The sequence below is a fragment of the Diabrotica virgifera genome, chromosome 1, assembly GCF_917563875.1.
Source record: "Diabrotica virgifera virgifera chromosome 1, PGI_DIABVI_V3a".
Classification (NCBI taxonomy): domain Eukaryota; kingdom Metazoa; phylum Arthropoda; class Insecta; order Coleoptera; family Chrysomelidae; genus Diabrotica; species Diabrotica virgifera.
The window spans coordinates 4,003,658-4,027,185 of NC_065443.1; the positions used below are offsets into that span (position 1 = coordinate 4,003,658).

The 23,528-nt window shown below is 32.5% G+C and overlaps 1 protein-coding gene across 2 annotated transcripts in view; it reads right to left on the bottom strand.

The window, feature by feature from the left end:
• The window catches only part of LOC114335452 (ephrin type-A receptor 4a-like), a 50,216-nt gene that overhangs the window by 15,916 nt on the left and 10,772 nt on the right, over nt 1-23,528 (bottom strand). For both annotated transcript variants that reach the window (XM_050654175.1, XM_050654168.1), the window contains exons 2-4: nt 20,995-21,296; nt 7,571-7,671; nt 1,447-1,518 (exon numbers count right to left, since the gene is read on the bottom strand). In XM_050654175.1, coding sequence (XP_050510132.1) covers nt 1,447-1,518; nt 7,571-7,671; nt 20,995-21,287 — 466 coding nt within the window. In that variant the 5' untranslated portion in view covers nt 21,288-21,296. The remainder of the gene's footprint in view (nt 1-1,446; nt 1,519-7,570; nt 7,672-20,994; nt 21,297-23,528) is intronic.

A 23,528-nucleotide genomic window follows, 5' to 3' on the forward strand; every position in this document is an offset into this window, starting at 1 on the left:
TGTAAATTTAAAATCTCGACTGAATTCCGCGGTTGCATTAGCCGCCATATTGATTTTAAATGAGAACTGTTGTTGCTTAATATCTCCGCCATTTTCAACTTTTCGACATAAATGGTAGGAAAGAAAATTGTTGGAAATGCAATTTTCTACAATTTCTTTGGCACAATTTTTTTATACGATCAATATTCTCCGAGTTAAGGGGGAAAATAATGGAAGCGGAGGGGAAGCATAATTATTGAATTGTCTCATTTATTATTAACTTTACGACATAATTGTACATAAACAAAAATAAAGAGAATTATATTTTATACAATTTTTTGAAACTTCCAATGAAACATCAACCAAACTAAGTATATAAAAGACATAAAAAGACATTATATACATTAAGTTCATTAATTTTATTAACTAGCGGGTTTTATTGGTTGAATTTGTCTGTCGATATTTTAAGTTTTATGTCAACTAATATATCGTGATGTTCCAAAAAATTTTTTTTTAATTTTGGACCCTGTTGGGGGGAATTTTCCCATTTCCCCTCCTTGTAGACCAGCCACTGGTTCTCTCGAAAAATTGTAGTAAATCGTAATTGCAACAATTTCAGTTCTTACACTTTTTGTCGAATAGTTGAAAATGGCGGAGATATTAAACAAAAACAATTGCTACAAAATCAATCAGGTCTTACGCTCTCACCTTTACCACATACGTACTACCTTAAATATTGATTTTATAAAAAAAATGAACGGCATCAAAATTATACAAAATTTAATTCTCTTCATTTTTGTATAGGTAAATATTTGTTGTAAAACTAATAATAAACGAGATAATTCAATAATTCAATAATTATGCTATTTTCCCCTCATAACTCGGAAAATATCGACCGCACGAAAAAATTATAATAAATGAAATTATAAAAAACGCATTTTCAACAATTTCAGTTTCTACACTTTTTGTCAAAAAATTGAAAATGGCGGAGATATTGAGCAAAAACGGTTCTCGTTTAAAATCAAGATGCGGCTAACGCAACGATGGAATTCAGTCGAGATTTTAAATTTATACTAATATTGACCCTTCCTAAAGATTAGAAAAATAAAATTTGGTTCAGCTCCTAATGCAAGGTCAAATGCTATCCCGACTGGGCTAATAAACCGCAAACCAGTTGAATCGAAGAGGGTGAGCGCCGATCGCCAACGTATCCACTATGTGGAGCTGCTACACCGAGCGTGGATCACCCTTGTATAGATACGTACCTTTAGGAAGCATTTTCGGACTAGGTGATTTGGGTTAAACCTCATTATTTTGAGCCCAGAAATCTACAGTTAAAATATTTCCATTATTCATGAAACACTCTGTATAAATATATCTAGTTTTCATATTTTGCTACACACTTACCCCACCTGATCTTACTAATATTCTACCTCTTACATGAACAATTATATACAAATTACTTACCTAAGTATGCTAGTTCCTCAACTTTATCTGTAGTACCAGTAAATTTAAGAAGCTCCTTTGTTAGAAAGCGTTCTGAAAAATAAATTTTATTTTTTATACTAAATGCCATAGTCTTTATGGTATATTCTCAATGCCATACTAATGTTGCCCAAAAATCCAAAAAATGCGAAGAATACCGTACGATAAGCCTGATGAGTCCTCTCCTAAAATTGTTCCTAAAAATAATCCATACGAGAATCCCAACCAGTTCGGGTTCATAAAAAATGCTGTTGGCACTAGAGAAGCTTTGTTTTCAAGTCTTATTCCAGAGATGCAGAGACGGCAATTGCGACATATACGCATGTCTGGTTGATTACGAGAAAACGTTTGATCGACTACAGCAAGCCAAGATAATACAAATACTAAAAGAAGCAGGAATTAACAACAAAGATCACTCATCAGAGTTGACGGTGTACACACCGAATATGTGAAAATCATGCGTGGAGTGAGTCAAAGCTGCATTTTGTCCCCCCTAATTTTCAATCTTTACTCTTAAACAATATTTATCGAAGCTTTGCACGAAACTGGAAAAGGTATTCTGCTAAACGGGTACCGGCTAAATAACGTTAGGTATTGATATCTATGGTATGATACCATAGTATTTGCGGACAGCCTAGAAGACCTACAAGCCCTCATGAACAAAAGAAAGAAAAAGGCACTACTAAGATGAAAGAGTGAGGCACTACAACTACCTCGGCACCATAAAAAATGAAGTTCTGAAGCTATTCCCATGTGGCATTTTTGTAATTAACTATTCTAAATGGAAAATAAGCCAAAATCTAACTAAAAAAATGATTTTATTAACGTTTCGTTAATAAAATCGTTTTTTAATTAAATTGTGGCTCATTTCCCATCTAGAATATTAATAATACACATAGTTTCAAGAGTTATGCATCACCCCTCGTATTCACGATGTTTACGCTTTTATAAATCCGTATCTTTATCACATATTTAATGGGTATTTTTTATAAAAAATATACCATTTTTGGTTTTTTATTTTATTTATTACCCATTTAATTGACCTGGTTTTGCCAAGGTGTAAACATTTTAAAAATTTATTTTGGTGAAATTTTTGACGCGATTAAAAATGAAACGTACTTTAATTTCTGAGTTGGACCGTATAAGAATTATCGATTTAGTTGAAGAAGGCCATTCACAGCGGTTCGTGGAGGAAAGAGTGGGTGTTTCTCAGAGTGATGTCTCACGGATATGAAATAGGTTTCTGGAGACAAACTAGATACAGAATAGAGCTCGGTCTGGTAAACCCCGAGTTACCAATGATCGACAGCATGTATGTATATATATATATATATATATATATATATATATATATATATATATATATATATATATATATATATATATATATATATATATATATATATATATATATATCAGAATTTCCATCTGTAGAAATTCTTCTGTCTGTACCCGCCCTCCAAAGAGAATTCAGGTATGCTACAGGAGTCAGAGTATCGTTGGCTACAATAAGAAGAAGAATTTTAGACTCAGGTTTAAGGAGTCGTCGACCAATAACAGTTCCTCAGCTACAACATAAACATATTTTGGACCACCTCCAGTGGGCTCAAGAACACATAGAGCTCCCCCAACTGTTTTGGAATTTTGTGCTTTTTTCAGACGAGACCAGAATCTGTTTAAATAGTAATAACCGGCGAATTTATATGTGGCGAGAGCCAACAAGAGCTGCACAACTAGCCACACACGAATTCGCTGGTTATCACTATTTAAACAGATTCTGGTCTCGTTTGAAAAAAGCACAAAATTCCAAAACAGTTGGGGAGCTCTATGTGTTCTTGAGCCCACTGGAGGCGGCCCAAAACATGTCTAGGTTGTAGCTGAGGAACTCTTATTGGTCGACGACTGCTCAAACCGGAGTCTAAAATTCTTCTTCTTATTGTAGCCAACGATACTCTGACTCCTGTGGCATGCCTGAATTCTCTTTGGATGGCTGGTACAGACATAGAAGAATTTCTACGGATGGAAATTCTGATATATCTATTCTGTCGATCATTGGTAACTCGGGGTCTACCAGACCGAGCTCTATTCTGTATCGAGTTTGTCTCCAGAAACCTATTTCATATCCGTGAGACATCACTCTGAGAAACACCCACTCTTTCCTCCACGAACCGTTGTGAATGGCCTTCTTCAACTAAATCGATAATAATTCTTATACGGTCTAACTCAGAAATTAAAGTACGATTCATTTTTAATCACGTTTTCAAAAATTTCACCAGAAAAAATTTTCAAATGTTTACACCTTGGCAAAACCAGGTAATCAAATAAAATAAAAAATCAAAAATGGTATATTTTTTATAAAAAAGGCCCATTAAATATGTGATAAAGATACGGATTTATAAAAGCGTAAACATCGTGAATACGAGGGGTGATGCATAACTTTTGAAACTATGTGTAAATGAAGAATGGACCAACAACCAAGAGTTAAGAGAGAGCATCGCAAAAGCTAGATCAACCTTCAACCGTATGGGGGGGCCTTTCTCAAGAATCTTTCTCTTCGTATAAAAGTAAGAATGCTGATATGCTACGTCTTCTCTGTCCTTTTTATGGCGTTGAATCATGGACCCTGAACGAAGATATGTGATGAAAATTGGAAGCATTTGAGATGTGGCTATATCGGAGAATTTTTAAAATCCCATGGACTGATCGGGTCACAAATGAGGAGGTCCTTGGAAGAATGGGGAAGAACCGAGAGGTAATAACCACCATTAAATCGTGAAAGTTGGAATACTTTGGACCCATTATGCGAAATGAATCCAGATATGCCCTTCTACAAGCCATCCTGCAAGGAAAAATATTTGGAAAGCGAGGTCCAGGAAGAAGAGGAACGTCCTGGTTAAAGAACCTCAGAACCTGGTTCAACACAACATCTGTGCAGCTTTTCCGCGTTGCTGCAGATAAAATGAAGATTGCCATGATGATCGCCAACATAACCCAACAATATAAAACACCATCGCCAACAATATAAAAGTGGAAATAAACTACTTTCGTCTAATTATCGCCCAGTAACAGTTCCACCAACATCAGTTAAAATAATGGAAAAATTAATAGCTAATAAATTATTATCCTTTTTTTTAGAGCATAATGTTATTCCAGTCTCTCAACACGGATTTCTGCCGAACCGTTCTGTAACTAGCAACCTTCTTCACTCTATAAATATAAATATACGAAGCAAGTTTTCAATCCTAATAGCAAATAATTAATATTGAAAATATCAAAAATTACTAAAAGATTTTTAAATTGAAAACTTACTGGAAACTTACTGGTACATCCCCATGTATACGCCTCCAAGACTTCTACAATTTGCAAGTCATATGGATGCTGCAGTAAAGACGATAGGGAAGGAATTCTAAACTTTGCAATTCAAATCCCCCGTCTGCAGCTGGCTAGGAACTGAAAGATGCACCATAGTTACTCTACTGAGTAATAAGAAAATAAAATAAAAATGTCTGTACCATTTTTATATATTCGGCTGCAATACGAAGGAAAAACAATCTTACTTTTTAATTAGAATAAGGAGTGCAGCCAGTCCCTTTAACTGCAATTTTCTGCTCTTATTGGAGCGTCATCAGAAGGAACGTAGGCACTGTTCTCCTTAATCCAATCAAATCGCATCGAAATGCTTTCCCAAATATTGCAGCCAAAATGATGGTAATGGGTGGCTAGCGCCATCTGGCCGTAAAAATACGAAGCAAGTTTTCAATCCTAATAGCAAATAATTAATATTGAAAATATCAAAAATTACTAAAAGATTTTTAAATTGAAAACTTACTGGTACATCCCCATGTATACGCCTCCAAGACTTCTACAATTTGCAAGTCATATGGATGCTGCAGTAAAGACGATAGGGAAGGAATTCTAAACTTTGCAATTCAAATCCCCCGTCTGCAGCTTGATTGGATTAAGGAGAACAGTGCCTACGTTCCTTCTGATGACGCTCCAATAAGAGCAGAAAATTTCAGTTAAAGGGACTGGCTGCACTCCTTATTCTAATTAAAAAGTAAGATTGTTTTTCCTTCGTATTGCAGCCGAATATATAAAAATGGTACACACATTTTTATTTTATTTTCTTATTACTCAGTAGAGTAACTATGGTGCATCTTTCAGTTCCTAGCCAGCTGCAGACGGGGGATTTGAATTGCAAAGTTTAGAATTCCTTCCCTATCGTCTTTACTGCAGCATCCATATGACTTGCAAATTGTAGAAGTCTTGGAGGCGTATACATGGGGATGTACCAGTAAGTTTTCAATTTAAAAATCTTTTAGTAATTTTTGATATTTTCAATATTAATTATTTGCTATTAGGATTGAAAACTTGCTTCGTATTTTTACGGCCAGATGGCGCTAGCCACCCATTACCATCATTTTGGCTGCAATATTTGGGAAAGCATTTCGATGCGATTTGATTGGATTAAGGAGAACAGTGCCTACGTTCCTTCTGATGACGCTCCAATAAGAGCAGAAAATTGCAGTTAAAGGGACTGGCTGCACTCCTTATTCTAATTAAAAAGTAAGATTGTTTTTCCTTCGTATTGCAGCCGAATATATAAAAATGGTACACACATTTTTATCTTCTTCACTCTCTTAATGAATGGACTTTATCTTTGGACCGATATGAACCGATTGACATTATTTATATAGATTTTTCCCGTGCATTTGATAAGGTACCCATACAAAAATTAATGCTGAAGCTAGAACATTACGGCGTGCGTGGTGAGTTTTTATTGTGGTTAGCAATCTTCCTCTCTGAAAGAACTTTTTCGGTCAAAGTGGAAAATGACTGCAGTGTTCCACGTGCGGTAGCCAGTGGTGTCCCTCAGGGATCAATATTAGGGAATATTCTGTTTTTGATGTACGTATCCGATTTAACGTGCGGATGGCAGTCAAAATCAGTTTCATATGCCGACGATTTAAAGTTATATTACTGTCCCGATATTGTTAATACTCTTCAGAGTGACCTTAATCAGCTATCAGAATGGAGCATGAAATGGGCTATTCCATTAAATTCGCGTAAGTGTTGTGTTGTTCAATGTGGATATAATAATCCACATATAACATATTTTTTGGATGGAGTTCCTCTGAAATCGGTACAGGAAGTTAATGATTTGGGCGTTACGGTCAACCAAACGTTAAGTTGGTCTACTCAAACAGCAAAAGTAGTCGGTAAAGCTAACTCTGCTTTATACCTAATATCAAAAGCTTTTCCTAGAATGTTTCCAGACTTGTTTTTGAAACTCTATAAAAGTTATGTCAGACCTCACCTGGAATTTGCGGTATCTGTTTGGTCACCTCATTTACAAAGAGATATTAATTTATTAGAAGGAGTACAACGAAGAGCTACTAAGCTACCTTTTAATTATGCAAGATTAAGCTATGAAACTCGATTAAGAAAGCTTAAGTTGTCTCCATTGACTCATAGAAGAGAGAGAGAGGTGATTTAATATCTACTTACAGAATTCTTAGGGGAGAATTTTGGGGAACATCTAATTTTTTTAATATCAGCGAAGATGCTAGACTACGGGGTCATCACTATAAATTGAAAAAGGAACCTTTTAAAACTACTGTAAGGCAAAACTTTTTGGTAAATCGAGTTTTTGATAAATGGAACAGTTTAAGTGATGACATCGTAGGGGCTATTAGCTTAAATAGTTTCACAAACAGGTTTGATCAGAACTAACTGGACATTGTATGTGTAATGTTAGCAATTTTTGTTAAAATAGTTGTAAAATATAAGGATATATTTTGTTCTTTTTTATGAGAAAAAAATTTGTAATTTTTAGGTATACTTACTTTCTAATTTTTGTATCTTTTTTAATTTGCTACAACTTTTATGAAAACCAATTCTTTTGAATATTTACTTTAATTTAATTTTTATTTTGTAAGAATTTGTTTTATGTTATATTATTTAGTTTAAGACCTACAATTATTTTTATACTTTGAGCCATATAAGCTCTGCTTTGGCTCGATATTATTGTATAATAATAATAATAATAATAATAACATTCGCCACGGATAGGCACATCAAGGAGAAGATAATAATGTTAACTTACCAGATAAAGTTGCAGATATAAACTTCAATGGTTTCTCGCAATTATCATCTCTAATCTCGTCTAGCAATTGAGCAAAACCTCTTAATACGGCTAAATTTTCTCTAAAATGAATAGCAAATATATGTTTTTATAAAGTTTCATAAAGGTATCCATTTATAAACAACCACCCAATGGTTAGACAGTTTTGTCAGATATTTGACCTCTAACAAACAATAATAAAACAGGCTGAATTTTTCTGAGAATGTCAATTTTGGACCCCAAAAAGATGCAAAAATTTGCTGTTCCTATCCCGGGCTTCCCCTAACCCCCCTCGTAGGAGTGGGGTCGGAAAACATATATTTATTAAAAATCTGTACACCGTAGAAAAAAATGTTTCAAACAAAAAAAAAGTAGCTGAGATAATTTTGAACAACTTTTTTATTAACACTTTTTGTTATTTTTGTATTACAATCAAACGAACAAAATCAAAATAGAAGACCAGTTAACTGATCGAGCAACAGCAATAGAACGAGGATTACGACAGGGCTGTATTTTATCTCCACTACTATTCAATATTTACCTACTCTGAATAGGTATTTAAGGAGGCCTTAGATGGTTGTGCGAAAGGAGTATTAATAAACGTTGAATGGTTGAATAACATTAGATATGCAGATGACACCATAGTTTTTGCCGATAATCTGCATGATTTACAGATATAAACAAATCGTATAACAGAAGTCAGTAACAGATACGGACTAGCTCTTAACATAAAGAAGACAAAATTTATGACAATTAGTAAAAAACCAATATTAAACGCTCAAACTACAAACAACCAACAATATATTGAAAGAGTTGAGCAATATACATATCTGGGCATGAATTTAAATAGCCAATGGGACCACTCGACAGAAATTAAAGAGCGAATAATTAAAGGGAAAGCAGCATACGTTAGAATGAGACCTATTTTCAACAGTCGAGACATATCATTAAAAACAAAATACCGTCTGTTGAAATGCTACATATTTACAGTTCTGCTCTACGGAATGGAAGCGTGGACACTAACTGTTGCATCTATGAATCGGCTCGAAGCTTTCGAAATGTGGTGTTATAGGTGCATCTTACGTATATCCTGGGTTGACCGAAGTACTAATGTGGAAGTCCTGCATAGAATGGGGAAAGAGTGTGAAATCCTCATAACCATCAAAACAAAAAAATTAGAATATCTAGAACATGTAATGAGAAATCAAGAATATTACGGCCTTCTCCAACTGATTCTCCGAGGGAAGGTAAATGGTAAAAGAGGACCGGGAAGAAGACGCATTTCCTGGCTTCAAAATTTACGAAAGTGGTATAACACGACTACTACCACTGAACTGTTCCGCGCTGCGGTAAACAAATTTCAAGATAGCCATGATGATAGCCAATATCCGGAACGGATAGGCACTTTAAGAAGAAGAAGCACTTTTTCTGTAGAATGAATCGTTCTTTCAGAAACAAGGCTTGGCGCGATTGAATGTCAATTACGCATGCGAAATCAATTTTTAAATAAAATTTGTATCAACTCGACGGTAAAAATTAGATATCTTTTGGTCAGAGTGTGTCATCCACAAAGATCAAAATGCATGTTAAGGCTGTATGACACTATGCATTTTCTTGTATCATTTCTAATATCGTTTGTGATATGTCAAAAGAATGCATAGTGTCATACACAGATACAAGAAACGATATCAGAAACGATACAAGAATTTGTGTCAGGCACAGATTCTTGTACAAGAATTGCGCCAATTACTGCGCAAAGAGCAAAAACGTAAATCCTGCTGGTAAAACTTCTAAATGTCATAATGGCGGCTTAGTCCAGAAAGCCACTGAGAATCCGCTAGGAAAAATATTCTAATTCGGACTTTTTGCACATTCTTACTCAAAAAGGACTCCTTTTAACAAATTTGCATGTTGCCAGGACCAAAAGGTGGTCAACAATTTTTTAAACGTTTTTTTTTTGTTTTTTCCTAAAATTATTTTTTTTGCATGGAAAAAAGTTTTTTTTGGGTTTTTTGGATTATTCCAAACAGAAAAGGTCTTTAGTGACTTTTCTCTAAAAATAATAGTTTTTGACATATCAGCGATTAAAAATTGAAAAATGCGAAATCGGCCATTTTTAGCCCTCAAAAACTATGTGAAAAACTGAAAATTTGAATGTTGCCAAGGCAGGTGGATATTCTTTAAACTTCTATTGATGAAATCCCGAAGAGTTTTTTGCAATACAATATTCAAAACTCCTTTGTTTTTTAATTGCTAATCAAGCGTGCCCGACACTATTTTCCACCGACAGTATGGTGCAAATTAAAGGAATAAATTCGTTATTTCGTAAACCGGCGACTTTAAGGAAAAATCACGAAATAGGTCGATTTTTATTTTTAAGTTATAATATTGTGGCATATATGGTATACTAGTGACGTCATCCATCTGGACGTGATGACGTAATCGATGATTTTTTTAAATGAGAATAGGGGTCGTGTGCTAGCTCATTTGAAAGGTTCTTTAATTCTCTATTCAGTAATATTAACATTTACATAATTATTTATACAGGGTCTCCCAAAAATTTTTAATTAATTAAATTATTTGACAAAAAAGAAGTTGAAGGACACCCTGTAAAAATAATTATGTAAATGTTTACATTACTGAATAGAGAATTGAAGAACCTTTCAAATGAGCTACCACACGACCCCTATTCTTATTTAAAAAAATCATCGATTACGTCATCACGCCCAGACGGATGACGTCACTAGTATACCACAACCGCGTTACGTAATACTTTAACGGTCCCTAGGTTAGAAGGTTAGAACATATAACATGTAATGTAACGTAGAGATTGTAAATGTTACTTTTATTAAATATAATATTTAATAAATACCTGAGTATTATTATTACAAAAGCTATAAAAATCGTTCATCTCATAATAATCGCAAAAAATGAAACGTTTATTTATTTAAGAGCTTTATAGAAAGTGACTTCATTTGCCGCATAATGCGAACTGTATACGAAAATACTCTGGGCTAATTAGCAAAATTCATGGAAAAGTTATTTACCAGCAATTTTATTGCTGGAATCGAATTATAAGATCCTATATATTAATAATATAGGTATGCAAAGTTCGCAGATAGTGTGCTACTTTTAAACAAAATGGCGCCGACAAATCGTATTTTTTTCAATTATATTGCTCTACTACTACTCCGAAGATTTTAACTTTACAACAAAAACGTCCAAATAAAAATTCACCGCAATTAAATTCTGCATAGAGATATGTTTTTCACGATTTGCTCCGACGAAAATTTTCCACGGAAAATGCGGGATTTCCTAACAAAAACTCTAATTTTCAAATAAAGTTTTAGGTAAGTAATTTTTAATCAATAATTAAATAACTTAGTGACATCAAAGCTTTTAAACCGGGAGATATTAACAGAAGTTCAACCACGATTTTCTAAGTCCTGCCCTTTGCAATACTGGAAGGTTAGAGAAGGTACTTACAATTTGTGGAAAAATCCACGAGTTTCCTGTGATATTTTCCTGTGAAAATTAGATTTTCCATGAAAAAAAAATTGGGAGTTGCGATGAGTTTTTAAGTCCTGCCATATCCATAGAATAACAGGACACTATCTATTTTATGAAGAAAATTTTTTGGACAGGACGGTTGCAAAAGGACTAAGGGAGTATACAGATATACAAACATGTAATGAAAATAATGAAATTTTCATAAATTTCTAAGTCCTCCTAACAATAAATTAATCATATTTATTTCAAAATGACCAAAAAAAATGTTGGCATGACGTCACCTAATGTTTAATTGCACTTGTTTCTTGGAAAATTCTGTATAAAATTTTCACTCTGGTTCCGTGATTTTCTGTCATAAAATAAATTTTGTTATAAAATAAATAATTTCAGTAGACATTATTCAAAATGGCAGGATGTTTAGTTACACCTTTTTTACTATATATAGTTAAAAAATTTGTTAGAAAATTCGTGGAAAATTACACGATTTTCTAAGTCATGCCATTTCCCACATATCTCAAGAAGGTTAATATAAATCTATTTTCAAAGAGGCAGGATGGTTGTATAGTTATTTCGTATAAAAAATGAAATTGTGTGTCTGTAAAATTATTTCAGGGTGTTATACAAACATATTCATATCACCAAAATTTTCTGAGTCATAACATGTCGAGTATGCTTAAAAAACACTAATCTAAAACCGTTTACAACTTGGCAGGATAACCGCAAAGATGAATAACACAAAAAATTAATTTGTTATCATTAAAACAATCGTATCCTATTAAATAATATTTTCCTGAATAATGTCTCGGAATTTTTACACACTTTTCAAATCTAATAGCAAACTGTAACATCTTTATTTTAAGTGATTAGATCATATTTTTATCTAAGTAAACGCAATAAAAGTAAATAAACAATTTTTACAAGTTATTGGTTATAGTAGGGAATTTACCTACCCATTATATTATACAGGGTGTCCAGAAGCTCTCATAACAAACGAAAACCGGAGATTCCTCAGATAATTTTAAGAAAATTTAACTCAATTCACCTAGTTCAAAAATGCTTCCGTGGAAAACTAAAGCTCTTTAAAGATGGCGTCTTGTAATTCATCATCGTCATAATTCAACCCGGATCTATCCAATGCTGGATATAGGTCTCCCTCAGTGTTCTCCATGCATTTCTGTGCTGTGCTGTCTGCATCAAGTTTCTGTTGATCTGTTTGATGTCATCAGACCATCTGGTTGGCGGACGACCTCTACTTCGATATGCTTCGTCTAGAAGAAGCATATCGAAGTCTTGTAATTAGTTTCTTTAAAATAGCTGCAGAACGCTTTTATTTGGAAAAACGAAAACTGGTACACTTATTTATCTTCCAGAGGTCAATTGTCAAATGACAATTATCAATTGTCAATTTTTAGTACCGGTCATAGGGGTCCGTTTTGCATTTCTGACACTGGATTATTAAATTCTGGGATAGTTTTGTACTAAAAAGTACTTTTGCTTTAACTCAGAAGAATACGCAGTGTTCTAGAAAAATCGATTTGAAAAATTTTTCGTTTTTTGGGCTTTTTGAGTTTAAAAGAATTTAGAAAAATTCTATTTAGGAAAACGAAAACTGCTACGTTTATTTCTCTTCCAGAGATGAATCGATTTTATCAATTGGGAATTTCTAGTACTGGTCATAGGCATCCGTCTTGGGTAGATCAATAGATATTTTATCTCATAACTTATTGGTCTTTAAATTTTTAGACATTTTTGAGAGTATAGTATTAAATTATGAGGTATTCTAGTACTAAAAGTTACTCTTGCTTTAAGTCGGCAAATACACCGTTTTTTTTTATTTTTTTAAAATTTTTTTCAAATTCAAATAAAATGTGTACAATATAAAAATGGGTGGAAATTGCATTTTACTGCATAACATGCATCCAAAAGTGCATAAACCTGTCAAAATCAGTGTATTAAGGGCAAAATTTAGAGAGTTTTTGGAGGTCGATTCTGATGGCGTATTCATGTTCAGCAACCACAAAACTCCTCAAGTAATCTACTTGCATCACTTTAAAGATATGTTCTAATGTGACATTCTTGTTCAGAAACCCCAAAAACCACCTGAGTAATCTGTCTGTACAATTTACTGCCGAAATTAATATGTAAATATGGTACAGAAAATGCTTAACAAATAAAAGGTACCATAAAATACCATTTTATTATAATACTAAAATACCATTTAAGAAAACTCAGAGAATACTCATTCCGAGTTTCAACCAACCCCGTACACTAAAATTAAACATTTTGGTATACTATTAATAGCTGACAATAGTAGACTATATTAAAAATCGTTTAAACATAAATTAATAGAAGTTTGGATATCAAATCACTAACAATATGTATAGGGTGTGAATGTTCCTACAAAATTAACAAAAAAACGTAATTATATTTTAAACTACCTCGTATAATATTTTAAAACACTATATTATATTAAAAAGAACATCGAGTAGAATCCAAAAATGTAAAAATATACAGGGTATTCCATTTAAAAAAACATAAATTTGTGTCACCCTGTGAAAACGGGTAGCCCTGTATATTAGAAAATATTGTTAAATCATAGTCCTATCTGTGGCCCATGTTTTACCTAAATAACTTTTTTCGTATTTCTTACTACAAACGAGTAATTGGACTTTGTCCATCCTGCCTCTTTGTAAATAGACTTATATTAAGATTCTTGAAACATGTGCAAAATGGCATGACTCAGAAAATCGTTGACTTTTTCACGAATTTTCTTACAAATCTAGGACTCCTGCCGTCTTATAAGAACCGTTTAACCTTCCTGCCGAGTACCGAAAAGGTATTGATTGTATTTGAGTATTATAACTTTTTAAAGGCAGGAATAAGAAAATCACGGAATCAGGGTGAAAATTTTCCGCAGAATTTCCAAGGGACAAGTATACTTAAACATTAGGAGACGTCATGCCAATATTTTTTTTGATCATTTTGAAATAAATATGTTTAGTTTATTAAGTTGGCAGGACTCAGAAAATCATGGAAATTTCATTATTTTTCTTACATGTTTGTATACATATATACTCCGTTACCCCGTTTGCAACCCTCCTGCCCAAAAAATTTTCTTCATAAAATCGATAGTATCCTGTCTATCTACGGATATGGCAGGACTTAGAAATTCATCGCAAAACCCTATTTTTATTTTTTGGGAAAATCTAATTTTTACAGGAAAATGTCACAGGAAATTTGTGGATGTTTCCACAGATTGTAAGTACATCGTCTACACTTCCAGTATTGCAAAAGGCAGGACTTAGAAAATCGTGGCTGAACTTCTGTATAATATCTCCCAGTCTATTTCTTGGTATAGATTGTAATTCCAGAAGCCGGTGAAAATTAAACATTAAATATTTTAGCAACAATTTAATTGTTAATTAACAATTTACGATCGCAATAATAACCAAAATAATTATGATACATTAATCAAACTTATAAAGATTATAAAGATGAGATGCTTATTTAATATTTTATCGACAAAATATAAATTTTTCTTTTTTTTGCATAATCTTTAAATTTTGAAAAAAAATAGTTATAATACGCTGGTCTAATTAGTAAAGTACAAAGAAAGGTTATTTACCCTGGAATCGAATTATAAGATCCTATATATATATATATATATATATATATATATATATATATATATATATATATATATATATATATATAACAGGTATATAATCTTTGCTGAACAGTTAGGAAACAAGGTTGAAATATTGGGGGTAGCAGCAATCTCAAAGAAAACTCTTTATAATAATTCCAAGCTTTCGATAATGTTTATTATCATCTTCAGATTTTTTTTTTTTTATTTTAATTTTATTTTAATTTAATTTTATTTTAATTCTCAGAGCAATATTTTGTTATTTTTGTGTTTCTGGGGATCCTAGACACCTAGTTTAGTGAGAGAAAACTATGGTGTTTTGGATTTTTGATGGCACAAAGATAACACTTTTTATTGATTTTAGTTAGACTAATTGTTAAATACTGTATATTTATATTTGTAGTTTCCTGAAGATGATAATAAACATTATCGAAAGCTTGGAATTATTATAAAGAGTTTTCTTTGAGATTGCTGCTACCCCAATATTTCAACCTTGTTTTATATATATATATATATATATATATATATATATATATATATATATATATATATATATATATATATATATATATATATATATATTAATTAAACGAAAAGATTTCTCTGGTATACAGAAGAAATCTTTTCCGTAGCGGACGTGAAAATGTAAATTTCAAAGTCTTCATAAAAGACGATGAACGACAAAAGACACCTCTTTGTGTCACAGATTTGTCTACAAAGCCACGTTATTCGCTACACATTCGTCAATAACGGAGAAGAACCGTGATATGAAAGGAAACGGCAATTGCATTTTATTTCACCAGAAAGGCCAAAAGCATTTTCTTGCACCTCGACCATCCACCTAGATGTTCCTGACGAGAGCTTGACATGAGCTCGAAACACGTCGTGTAGAATATCGGTGGTGGTCGAGGTGAAATAAAATGCAATTGCCGTTTCCTTTCATATCACGGTTCTTCTCCGTTATTGACGAATGTGTAGCGAATAACGTGGCTTTGTAGACAAATCTGTGACACAAAGAGGTGTCTTTTGTCGTTCATCGTCTTTTATGAAGACTTTGAAATTTACATTTTCACGTCCGCTACGGAAAAGATTTCTTCTGTATACCAGAGAAATCTTTTCGTTTAATTAATATAGATGTCGTACCAAGTGTACTGAAGTCTGGTTATTTTATTATTACCAGAAAGGCCAAAAGCATTTTCTTGCACCTCGACCATCCACCTAGATGTTCCTGACGAGAGCTTGACATGATCTCGAAACACGTCGTGTAGAATATCGGTGGTGGTCGAGGTGAAATAAAATGCAATTGCCGTTTCCTTTCATATCACGGTTCTTCTCCGTTATTGACGAATGTGTAGCGAATAACGTGGCTTTGTAGACAAATCTGTGACACAAAGAGGTGTCTTTTGTCGTTCATCGTCTTTTATGAAGACTTTAAAATTTACATTTTCACGTCCGCTACGGAAAAGATTTCTTCTGTATACCAGAGAAATCTTTTCGTTTAATTAATATAGATGTCGTACCAAGTGTACTGAAGTCTGGTTATTTTATTATTACCAGAAAGGCCAAAAGCATTTTCTTGCACCTCGACCATCCACCTAGATGTTCCTGACGAGAGCTTGACATGAGCTCGAAACACGTCGTGTAGAATATCGGTGGTGGTCGAGGTGAAATAAAATGCAATTGCCGTTTCCTTTCATATATATATATATATATATATATATATATATATATATATATATATATATATATATATATATATATATATATATATATATATATATATATATATCAAATAGATGAAATAGAGAATGTGGAAAAATCCCCTTACGAACAATTCACACATCCACCATTTCGGGCTGGGAAAAATTTTTCGAATAGAATCAAAGATCCAAACACCAGTTCTTAGAAATGTGTTTCGCCCTCTTCAACCTCTGTGGGCTCGTCGGCATATATATATATATATATAAATCAAATGAAATAGAGAATGTGGAGAAATCCCCTTACGAATAATTCACACATCCACCATTTTGGGTTGGGAAAATTTTTTGAATAGAATTAAAAATCCAAACACTAGTTCTTAGAAATGTGTTTCGCCCTCTTCAACCTCTCTGGGCTCATCGGTAAGGATGAGAGGTTGAATATCCTTAGACATAATATAATAAAATAAAACACATTTCTAAGAACTAGAGTTTGGATTTTTAATTCTATTCAAAAAATTTTCCCAACCCAAAATGGTGGATGTGTGAATTATTCGTAAGGGGATTTCTCCACATTCTCTATTTCATTTGATTGATATCGTACGAGTGGTCGTTATATATATATATATATATATATATATATATATATATAAAACATAAGATGTTTTATATATATATATATATATATATATATATATATATATATATATATATATATATATATATATATATATATATATATATATTATTAATATAGGTATGCAAAGTCCGCAGATAGTATGCTACTATTTTTATAAACAAAATGGCGCCGACAAATTGTATTTTTTCAATTATTGCTCTATAACTCCGAAGATTTTAACTTTACAGCAAAAACACTCAAATAAAAATTCACCCCAATTTCATTCTACATTGAAGCATGTTTTTCCGATTTGCTCCGACGAAAATTTTCCTCGGAAAATGTGGGTTTTCCCAACAAAATCTCGAATTTTCAAATAAATTTTTTGGGCCAGTAATTATTTATCAATAATTATATAGCTTGGTGAAATAAAAGCTTTCTTGGTATAGATTATAAATTCAGAAGCCGGTGAAAATGAAACGAATATTTTAGCAACAATTCAATTGTTAATTAACAATTAACAGTCGCAATAACAACCAAAATCATCATGAGACATTGATCAAACTTAGAAAGATTATAAAGGTGTGATGCCTATTTAATATTTTGTCGACAAAATATAAATTTTTCATTTTTTTGTATAATCTTTAAATGTTTAAAAAAATTGTTATAAAAAAATTAATATTTCTCAGAAATTGTTTATTATATTTTAATTTTATAAAATGCGTATTTCATAGGTCTTGAAAATGAATGCTTTTAAAAATTTTTCCAAACATTTGCAAAAAAGTTATGAAACAGCAAAGTAAATATACGATTGCTCCGTTGTTTATAATTTGTTTTAATTGTTTCAAAGCTTAAAAGTGAGTCTATGGTACAATCTAATTACTCACAAAGAATGTTAAAAATTAGTGAAATGGTTATATTTTAATTAAAGATTAAAATTACTTTTTTTTAATTTTTAGCGCAAAAGTAGGCCTGATACAGAGTCGGAGCTAAAATTTTCACTCGAAGCGACTGACACGCAGCATACATTATTTATAAAAGTGTACGTCTCGCGCGGCCGGTCGTCGCTCCGAGTGAAAATTTTAGCTACAGTACTGTATTATTCTACTTTCGCGCGTGTAAATTACAAAAAAATAAATTTATAATCTTTAATTAAAATATAACCACTAAACTGATAATCGATATTTTTTTGTAAATAATTAGCTTGTACTCTAAACTCACTTCTACGCTTTGAAAGAATTAAAAAATATATAAACACCGTAGTAATCGTATGTTTACTTTGCTGTTTCATAACTTTTTTGCAAATGGTTGCAAAAAAGTTTTAAAGCATTCATTTTCAAGATATTTGAAATGCGCATTTTAGCTATTTTTTAAAATTACAATATAATAAAAACTTTCTAAGAAACGTTAATTTGTTTATTATAACTATTTTTTTACACATTTAAAGATTATGCAAAAAAATAAAAAATTTATATTTTGTCGACAAAATGTTAAATAGGCATCTCATCTTTATAAGATTTCAAAGTTTGATCAGTGTATCCTAATTATTTTGGTTATTATTGCGACCGTAAATTATTAATTAACAACAGAATTGTTGCTAAAATATTCGTTTAATTTTCATCAGCTTCTGGAACTATAATCTAAACCAAAAAGGCTTTTAAGTCACCAAATTATTTAATTATTGGTAGATAATTACTTATCTAAAACTTTATTTGAAAGTTAAAGATTTTGTTGGGAAAACCCGCATTTTCCAAGGAAAATTTTCATCTGAGCAGATCGGGAAAACACGTTTCTATGCAGAATTTAATCATGGTGAATTTTTATTTGGGTGTTTTTGTTGTAAAATTAAAATCTTCGGAGTTCTAGAGCAATAATTGAAAAAAACACCATATTCGGACGCCATTTTGTTTATAAAAAAGTAGCACACTATCTGAGGACTTTGCATACCTATATTATTAATATATAGGATCTTATAATTCGATTCCAGCAATAAAATTGCTGGTAAATAACTTTTTCCAAAAATGGCCTATTCTCCGATAATCAGCCCAGACTAAAACGAAAGCTGCACTCTTCACCTTTAAAACGCATTTTGATTATTATCAATAGCACACTCTGATCAAAAGTTGTCTAATTTTTACGGTTGAGTTAATATAAATTTTATTTCATAATCGCCGGTCGCTTCAAGCATTATTTCTGAGAATTCATTTTACACAAAAAGTGCTAATAAACATTTTTATTTAAAATTATCTTGGCTACATTTCTTGTTTGAACTATTTTTTTTTCTATAGCATACAGATTTTTGGCAAATCTATGTTTTCTATTCCCTTTTTCGATGGGTTGTTTTAGGGGAAAGCCCGGGGTAGGAGTGGCAAACTTTTTTGCATCTTTTTTGAAGTTCCAAAATTGACATTTTCAGCAAAATTCACCTTATTCTTATGATTTTTAGAAGTTCAGTGACCGAAGTAGGTGAATATAAACATATTGGTAGGGGAGCCCAAGCGAGGATTTTTGCAGTTACTCGAGCGCGTCAGATTATTCCATGGGGAGAAACCTTGTACCCTGTAAATGTACCCCTACCATATATTGGATCTTAATGCAGGGGAGTTCGTTAAGGGGATCTAGAAAAAAATATGTATCCTTAGAAAAACTCCAAATCGTCAGATTAAGATAAGGTAATTTAAGTACATTCAGAACAGTGTATAGTGTATAGTATAATGGATGAGTCACAAAGTATCACAAGAAAAAAGTGAATATTTCAAGAAATGAACGTCAGTTGAAAAACTAAAAAATATGTATTCAATATTTTTAAAAAATCAACAAGGAAAAGAAAATGTTGCTGTAGTTGGCTGTATACCATCAATCACAAAATTGTAAAAAAATCCTTTGTAAAAGGTATAAAATTTTATTAAAATCCCTAGGGCCACATTAAAGAGCTACATCACAACAAAACGTTTTCGATTTTTATAAAAAAATCATCATCAGTGTTAGATAAACTGGATGCTAGCTGAGCCCCAAAAGAAAAATATGCGGGTAAAAACCCTTTAAATATAACATAGATGCGTTAAAAGTGCATACTTTAATAAAATGCCTTATGATGGTCACATGGCAACTAGGATAATGCTCTAAGGTAATGTAATGAATTTCCCAACACGTGGGATCCAAATTGAGTTGTTTACATTCCAATGACTTAATGGCAACTGCAACTGGCAATAGCAACATTTTTTAAAATTCTATCGAATAATACCAAACACGACTTCCCACGGAGAGAGGTGAGGGATAAATTTAAAATTTTAAATACGAATCCTCCGATATTTCGTGAAATAAATATCAGATCGAAAAACAGCAAAATATACGTATTCAAAATTTTTGAAAAATATATCGAATGACATCAAACACGACTCCCCACGGAGGTGGGGTGGGGGGTTACTTCAAAAGATTAAATAAGAGCCCCCATTTTTTTCGAATTATGGATAGATGGCGCTATAATCGCAAAAAAGATTGTTAAGTGCACTTTACATCAACAATAAATTGAACAAGAAATTGACAAAGTTATTCAAGGTCAAATTTGGCTTATACAAAACACAATTCTACATCCAATTTTGCCGTGAATAAAAAGAAAATTGACAAAATAAAACATATCCAATTGTTCTATTTCATCAAATTCCTTCATTTTCTTTTACAAACCATACATTTTGTACTCGTCAAATTTGGCCTTGAATAACTTTGTTAATTTCTTGTTCAATTTATTGTTGATGTAAAGTGGACATTAGAAATGGAAAATTAAATTAAAAAGTGGAAAGTCCCCACTTTACTACGTTTTTTTGGTTTTAGGACCTATACTTCACAACCCAATATAGGTCCCCATAACGCTCGAGTAACTGAAAATTTAGCATATTTTCCACCCCTACTATAAAGATATGTAATTAAAAATGCTTACGGTTTAAATTTTTCAGGATCGTCACAGACCTTCAAAATATTTTGCAAAATCAATAAAAAATCCTTGTCTGACTTCATCATAGACACCGTTTTTTCTAATAGTTCCAAATCGGTCATCTTCGGTTCATAATCCTTTTTTTGTGGTACCATCGGCTCAAAATCAATAGTACTATCGTCATCGTCAGTAGCTGTGAAATGTGCATTGAAGCCTTGTTCCACTGCTTGTTGAATTTGTGCAGCTGCGTGTTGAAACATTATTTGTTCAAACATACCAAGATTTAAAAATGGATTCATTTTTTTTTTCTGGAAAAAACACTATTAGTAGAGAAAAAACAAAAACAAGGATTCTCAAGATATAGAATTAATAGGCGAGCGGCAGCAACCCCTAAAACTACGTTATATATACCGACCACGAAGATCAACTTTTGATAAAGTGAATGACCAATTTTAGTCATTCTTTATGTATTCGACGTCGCTGAATCCGAATATGAAATTTATTTTTATATAAAATTGGTGGAACATGTTCAAAATTTAAATTTTGTGCAAAAATGCAAAAAATAAATTTTAATGATTTTTCAAATTTACCTCGCTGTATCTTTGGTCGTTGTAAATATTTCCTTTTGAAAATTTTACTGTGTCATCTTTGAAGTATTTAGATAACAATGTGATTTGTCCAAAATGCTTAAACAAATTAGAAGAGGAGTTGTTTATTTTTAAACATTTTGTCTTCAGATTTCGTTAGTTTCACGTTTACTTACCTTGGATACCTTAGACACGAAATAAAGATTACAAGAGACAACCAAACATGCGCACTACGAAGAAGAATAAACCTAGCATGGGCAGCCTATGGAAAACTCAGACATCTTTAAAAGCGATATACCAATTTCTTTAAAACGTAAAAAATTAGACCAATGTGTGTTGCCTGTGATGACTTATGGTGCCGAAACTTTGACATTGACAGCTACCACTTCTAAAATGCTGCAAATAGCCCAGAGGAAAATGGAAAGATCAATGCTGACTATATCGCTTCGTGACCGAGTTAGAAATGAAGACTTAAAAAGAAGAACAGGAGTTACCGGTACCGTTACCGCTACATTAAAGGTAAAATATGTCTCTTTGCAGATGATACTAGTATTACTTGGAGTAACACGGATATTATGGATCTTCGCAATACCATATCTACAGACCTACACACCATTAAATCGTGGTGCGATTCGAATCTCTTGTTATTTAACGTTTCTAAAACCAAAGTCCTACCTTACAACAGTATGATGCAACCTTTAGTACTTAATAACAACAGTCTAGAGGTAGTTGAATCGGTGAAGTTCTTAGGGCTTATTGTGGATAAGTCTCTAAAATGGAACTTGCACATTGATGCCTTACACAAAAAATTCTGCTTGTTTTGCGTTAAGATCAGTTGCTACGGAAATGAATTTGTCAACATCTAGGACCGTTTATTATGCCCTTTTTGAGTCTCATCTTCGGTACGCCCCTTCCATTCTGGGGTACGTGTTGTGCGACTCAATTTGAGCGTATTTTTAAACTACAAAAGAGAGCTCTTCGTTACTCCCTGAGACTCAATAGCAGAGTTCATTGCCAAGAATTCTTTAAAAAATTTGAAATATTAACTCTTCCTTCTTTGTTTGTTTTTGAATGCGTTTGTTTAATGCGCAAACATGCATCAGAAGGTCCAGAGAGACCCACTCACAACTATCCCCTTAGAAACGTGGAGTATAATCTTTATCTGTCAACCCCACGGTCTGAGCTGGTTAAGTGCTCTATACTATACAATTCGAGAAAAATGCACAATCACCTGCCATCTAACATCAAATCTATTGCAGCATTTCCCGCTTTTCGCAAGGCCTTAAAAGCTTATTTGCTAGAGAGAGCTTTTTATACAGTGAATGACTTTTTTATAAACGATTTGAAGTCAGCAAATTGACTTGCAGGATTATTACTTTCGAGTACTTTTGTACATATTTGCAGCGGCATAGAACTTTTGATTTACTTTCCCTTTTCCTTTTCCTCGTTCGCCTTCTTTTTGCTCTGACGTTGTATACATATTGTTTACAAAATTTTTAAATTTTTAATGTGTACTTAATAACTATAAATATTAAGTAGTATAACTCACGCCATTTACTTGGTATCTGTTTCTGTTTTTGTTTTGTTTGTAGTTTTTTATTATTTTTTGTTTTTTATTGTATTTTTTTATTTTGTATAAGCTTTGTCCACAAATTGGTAAAATTTTTTGACAATAAAGCATACCTTACTTACTTAGTTACTTACTTACTTACTTACCGATGTAATTTCCCGAATTGCCACCCTGAAATGGAACTGGGCCGGATACGTCACCCGAATCAGTGATGAAAGGTTGTCGAAGAGATTACTTGAGTGGATGCCGAGATTAGACAAAAGAAGTAGAGGAAGACCACCTACTCGTTGGAATGACGATCTCAAGAAAATGTCTAGAAATTGGATGCAAAGTGCCCAAAATAGAGCACAATTGACAAAAATGAGGGAGGCCTAGTCCAGCAG